The 5488-nt window shown below is 38.3% G+C and overlaps 2 protein-coding genes and 1 non-coding gene across 3 annotated transcripts; all 3 read right to left on the bottom strand.

The window, feature by feature from the left end:
• Window positions 1–426: 426 nt before the first annotated feature.
• LOC122402601 lies at window positions 427–588 on the bottom strand. The gene has a single exon (XR_006259528.1). It is a non-coding gene; the product is annotated as a U1 spliceosomal RNA (small nuclear RNA).
• Window positions 589–893: 305 nt separating this feature from the next.
• Window positions 894–2227, bottom strand: LOC122402588 (leucine-rich repeat-containing protein 23-like). Its single transcript, XM_043405513.1, has 2 exons — window positions 1865–2227; window positions 894–1505 (listed from the first exon to the last, which is right to left on the bottom strand). The coding sequence occupies exons 1-2, from the start codon at window positions 2225–2227 to the stop codon at window positions 894–896; spliced, it is 975 nt and encodes a 324-aa protein (XP_043261448.1).
• Window positions 2228–2766: 539 nt separating this feature from the next.
• LOC122402547 (uncharacterized protein CFAP97D2-like) lies at window positions 2767–3693 on the bottom strand. The gene is made up of 2 exons (XM_043405422.1): window positions 3619–3693; window positions 2767–2991 (listed from the first exon to the last, which is right to left on the bottom strand). The coding sequence occupies exons 1-2, from the start codon at window positions 3691–3693 to the stop codon at window positions 2767–2769; spliced, it is 300 nt and encodes a 99-aa protein (XP_043261357.1).
• Between the last annotated feature and the right edge of the window lie 1795 nt (window positions 3694–5488).

Below are 5488 nucleotides of genomic sequence, written 5' to 3'. Positions count from 1 at the left end.
TGCAACAATATAATGAGTTTTCCAGTATTTCTTTCCGTATGTACTACTTTCCATCGAAGAACTTTCTGCAATCAAAACCAGGTCTCAACATGAGGAGGTTGCTGCGAATGGAGACTCGTAAGGAGATACATAGATGGAATTCAAGTTCCATCGATCTCCCCCTTTCACATTCTTATAATCAAGATTAGTAAAGGAGATAGAATGAATCAAAACTTCTCTTGTCATCTAGTGGAATATGAGAGTTTGTCTACTTCTAAGCACTATGTAGAGTATTGCAGAAGGTCTTTAATACCCCGAAGGGTTTTATTCACAGAAACACCCACCCACCCTTCGGTTATGTTTGGGCTAAAACGTTTTAATTCGACTCGGACAATGGAAGGCGAACACCTTCCATTCTGAAATCAAATTATTTTTATGATCAATTATCCGGGATAGCGCGAACGCAGTCCCGACTAACAAAAATTCTACGCCCGAGATATCCACATTAGGGATATTCGCAGAGGTCAGCTCAACCGTAGTGCAATGGACGAGCCTCACCCTGGAGGAACCGCCTTATTGATCACGGTAACCTCTACGCCAGGTAAGTATGCTTTCCTCCATTTCTCGGTGAGGGTTATAGTCTATAGCGAGTACTTTTGACTGCGAGAAACTGCTTCATCCGTTACGCACTCTAGCGTCAGTTTAGTATAATAGTCTGGTATAGTATAACCATAAATTAGTATTTTTTGGGGTTTTGTGTTTAACACTTTCGCTGCATTGAATTTTTGAACTTGTGAACAAATTATAGGCTCTGAAAAACATCTATCCTATATCCTATATGTATAATAGAATTAACATAAGTAATTTCTACGTTTTACTGTGTATTTACGTATTCTCAGTTCTCTTATTTGTTATTATTTAAAATTGAAATCGGTAAACTTCGTCCCATCGAGCATCATCTGTTTATGAAATTCCTTGGCTTCCCTCTTCTCATGATAAAGCACCGGGTCCTTGTCGAGTCGTGTCAGGTTAGGTAACATAGCTAAAACAATGTGCCTGGACACACTTTCTTCGTCCGATTCTTTGTCGCCGATAGCAGGATTTTCCAAAATAATCAGAGTCTCCAGTGCTGGCAAGCAATTCAATTTTTCTAACTCCGAGATTTTCACGATCTCGTTGTTTCGTAGGTTCAAATAATCAAGTTTGGCACAACGCGAGTCAAATCCGTCCAAATTCGATAGTTTGTTACTTCTCAGATGTAAAATCTTTAAGTTAACCAACATTTCCAGGCCTTCCAATCTCTCGATTTGATTCTCCGCCAGATACAAACGTATCAATCCAGGAAAAAATATTCCGTTGGTCGTCACCAGCAGGTTGCCGCGCATTTCTAGAGTTTTTAGGTTATCTAGCTCGTACGGATTCAATGTTACTTCATCGATATTGTTGTGGTTTAATTCCAGACATTCTAGAAGCCGATGAGAGATGCCCGACGAGCTTGTTAGTTTATTTTTGTTTAGTGTGAGAACCTAAGACGATACGGGAGGAAGCTGTTTTAAGCTGCTCGATCATTATTTAATTTCATATCAGAATTCGGGGTCTGGTTTAGAAACAGTTTCATCATTGAATCTCATCCTTTACATTGGTTGTGAATTAAATGTTCTATAGCATTCGACTGTATAGAAATTGTCAAAGAATCGCAACCTTGTCACGACCAGCATAATCAAAAAAATAAGCTAAATACCATTTTCGAGGTGTGGGGAAAAGCAGCATGATGTGGAAATGGCGGGAGAAGCAATGAATGTTCTTATTGTCCCGTCTGTTTCTCCCACCATTCAGGTGTCACATCATACTGCCTTCCCCACTTCTCAAAAATTTGATCACGGACCTGCAGGTACGGCAACGGTTCCATTTCAGAAGAAGACACCCGATTTCTATCGGCACGAAGCATCAGAAGGTACGTCATCTTCGAAAGGTGACGAAGATCGTCGGTGGTCAGTCTATTTCCGGAAACGTCCACGTAAAGAACGTACTTGAACATTGGTATGATCCTAATGTCGGTCAGACCCTTGTTGGAGGCGTCCAGACCTAAATAAGCGTAACCCAGGCCGGAATCGCACTTTCCTAACGTGTGAAGACATTCACCAGCCTCTGAAGGAGTCAAGACTCGTGAGGTGTCCTCGAAAACCGATGAGGATTTGTCGCTGGGGTATTTTTCAAACTCGCCTTCTGCTTCTTCGTACGCCTCCATTTTTTCTTTTATTGTTCTTCAATCTTTTATTATAGTAATTAGAAACCGCTCTATAAACTTTCAAGCTACGTTTTTCACGTGACAATAAACTGTCATGAAAAATTTTATTGTAAAATCCGTATGTATATAGACATGTACAAATGCATTTGTAGAATTTTTAGAAGTTAAAAACTGTTAGTGACCTTATGAACAAATTATTTACTAAATTCATTAATAATTAAAAATGTGTCATTTGGTAGATGGTACTGTTCTTTGTTTGATTATTAAGAGTTACGTAAGTGCCGTCTAACGGACTAATTTTGAATGTTAATTCCTAACATTTTTACGATGAGTAGAGATGTATATCTCTATAGCTTACAGTTTTTCTGTTTGCATCACTTTTGTAGTCTATGTGTAATATTTTTTTCTTTTTCGTCTGTCTGGCTATATATCGAAGGTTTCTTTTTCTATTGCTAGACAAGTAAACAAATAAATAAATAATTGTGAGTCCTAGTAGCATCAAAAGTACTAAAACGATTTCACAGATGGCACTGTTCGTATCAACGAGTTCTGATGCATCGAGACTCGTCCCATTTCAGTCTGTGGCTTTCCTCGATGGGTCGTTTTCGGTGCATGATACGGCGTAGCTTCTGCAAAAGAATGAAATTCTCGCTGACGATGCGATCCTGTTTCTCTCGTTCCAGTTGCAACCCTTTGGCATTGAAGACAACGTGAGGCCTACCTTCTGGAGGATTCACGTCTATCGCGCACGTAGCTTTCATCACCTAAATAATAAATAATATTTAACTTACATACTAACATGTTAACTATTATGGTGGACACTGGTGATCTTCAAACTTACAACGTGTTTTTGAAACGCTTTAATAAATGAACCTTAATATCTACTTACTTGAATAATACCATTAACATTAGGAATATTACAAAATAATGAGTACTTCTTCAAAATAAACTTTAAAGTGTCGTGACTCTTAAATTATTAGGTTTAAAGTATATGTAGCTTAATACTTTTTTGCAAAGATTATAAAATTCCATCGATCCGAGCGACCAGAATTATCTTATCCAGAGTTCGATTTAAAAAAAAGAATGCAGTTGTATATTTTAGATGCGTCTATGCATAAAATGTATGAAATTATATGTATAGGTTTACCAAGCGTTTCCTTTCTTATCGATATTGATACTTATATGGCTCACAAATAGAGGGTGCTCGACTATCCCTTAGAAAATTTAAGGAGCAAGAGAGAGAAAGGGAAAGAAACCTGATGGTTTGTGATAAGTGGGTATTCTGATCTAGAAGGCCAATTTTTAAGCCTTATTCGCCACTCTCATTGTGCACTATTCTTTCCTACAATATACATATGTACCTTGGCTAATGAATATTCTTTCGCACTTACTTTCAAACGATGTCGTTCGTAAGCCTTGTGCTTCCAAGTGGACAAAACAGAAGAATTCTTCTTTTCGCAGGACATGTTCGTTCAATCGACGAAGCTCGTTTCGAATGTTTACACGATATAGTGGGCACAATCACATAGTTTCTTTAGCAACGGTTCCGTGACGGAACTCTATTGATCTGGTCTTTGTTTGGCGTGTCACGCTCTGAGTAGGGTTGTGATCAGGCTTGAACACATTTTATTTGAAATTAAGTAACAAATAACAATTGGAAATAATTACTCCTTCGATTGCTTTATTATTTTTCTTTTACGTATAACATAAAAGTAACTTTATTTGAAAGAAATGACTATGTATTCGAAACAATCATTTAAATCTTTTATTTTTCGTAGCGTTATTTGAAATAACAGAAATAATGGTTATTTTAAATTATCTAATTAGTTTAATAATGTATATATATTATTTCGAATAACGTTATTTTAAATGTGCCTAGGTCAGGTTACGATCCATCTTTTCCGCAATAAAAAAGTTCATTACACGTTTTGAAAGTCGTTTAGGGTTTAGAATATTCTGTCTTGAATAGAGTCGGTGGTTTCTGTTCGATCGTAAGGGAATGTTTCGTCGCCATGAATGCCAAGCACGGCGAAATTAATTTCCCGCGTGCGTTTACTGCGCGGAGATGTAAAAAATACGCGTCGACGGAATGGTTCCCGCCTCTCGGCTGAGATTGGTCCACAAGCCTGGCCAATCCCAGCCTCCAGCGGAGTCCATGGTGGTGGTGGTCCACACGTGCACTCACGCACGTGCGCTTTTACGAATTCGTCCGTGTCGCTTCGGTCGCGAGAAATGCAGGATGTATCATAAATATTAGATCGGTGCATAGAAGTATAATAACAAATTGATAATGAGTGGCACCGCCCTTATTTTCGATTGTCTTCTTTGGCAAAGATTTGTATGTTTAATTTGAATGTATGGTAAAGTAATCCATTCTATTTAAGTAGATATGCTTTTTTAAATTATATGTTTTCGAATTGCCTTCCTTCAGTTCACGACAATATTACCTGGTAGTTTTTAATTATGTTTAAGTCGGAGGGTTAATCCCTAGCCGTGCAAGAAGTCAGGTAAAGGAAACTTTATTGCAATATACATTGCAGTCGCATAAAATGTTTCGTCGTGGCTCGTTCTTTGAAAAAAGAGGACTCGGCTTTAAAGTTGGGGAACCGGAAAATTCCATAATGAAAAGTCGAAGATATTGGCGCAGTAAAATCTCACAGATTTCTGGGTACCATAGTGATCGTATAAATGGGTTATAAAGCTATTTACCTTCGACCGTTTCAGCGTGGCTGTGCGGTGATATCGTCGTTAAAGTCTCCGCGAACTTTTACCTGCGACGGTTCAGAATCCTTTTTCTACCTTAGTTTCACTCACCGTCGTGTTACCTTCACGACTCGCGAAAATATCTTGATTCGTAAGTCGAACATTTCTATCCCTCCCAACTGGGAGATTTCCTTTGGAATCAGTGAAGCGTGAAGGGCAACATTTAAACAATGATACGAGCAATTATTTATATAAAAGAGAATGTTGCTTTTCTCATTCGGTCTCACTCGCTGTCCTTTTTTTTTTTTGGTTGACTACGGCCGTCGGTGAAAGATAAAGGCGATGAATATTTGCTAGTGTCGAATTTCGCCAACGATTATTAACAAAATTTACTTTTATCGTTACATGTACATCCAACCTTTTGAAGTCTGCCGTTACAAAAACAATGATAAACTCGTTATCCCTAGTCTAAACGTAATCCATTAGCTACTTTCCAGGCCGAGGCTCGTTGTGCGAGTCGACGAATGAAAAGAAACGTTTTCTGCGTCAGCTGGTCGC

This window comes from Colletes gigas, unplaced genomic scaffold, assembly GCF_013123115.1.
Source record: "Colletes gigas isolate AHSC1104 unplaced genomic scaffold, ASM1312311v1 Colletes_gigas_Sc00037, whole genome shotgun sequence".
In the NCBI taxonomy this organism is placed as follows: domain Eukaryota; kingdom Metazoa; phylum Arthropoda; class Insecta; order Hymenoptera; family Colletidae; genus Colletes; species Colletes gigas.
This window is presented reverse-complemented; position numbering and strand designations above follow the sequence as displayed.

What these genes read in the sequence shown, in the direction of transcription:
- LOC122402547 (XM_043405422.1), bottom strand. Translation starts at nt 3,693, where the DNA reads ATGTCCTGCGAAAAGAAGAATTCTTCTGTTTTGTCCACTTGGAAGCAC. An exon ending in ACGAACGACATCGTTTGAAA is followed by an intron (nt 2,992 to 3,618) that starts GTAAGTGCGAAA and finishes TTTATTATTTAG; the next exon opens with GTGATGAAAGCTACGTGCGC.
- LOC122402588 (XM_043405513.1), bottom strand. Translation starts at nt 2,227, where the DNA reads ATGGAGGCGTACGAAGAAGCAGAAGGCGAGTTTGAAAAATACCCCAGC. An exon ending in AACCGTTGCCGTACCTGCAG is followed by an intron (nt 1,506 to 1,864) that starts GTCCGTGATCAA and finishes GTATCGTCTTAG; the next exon opens with GTTCTCACACTAAACAAAAA.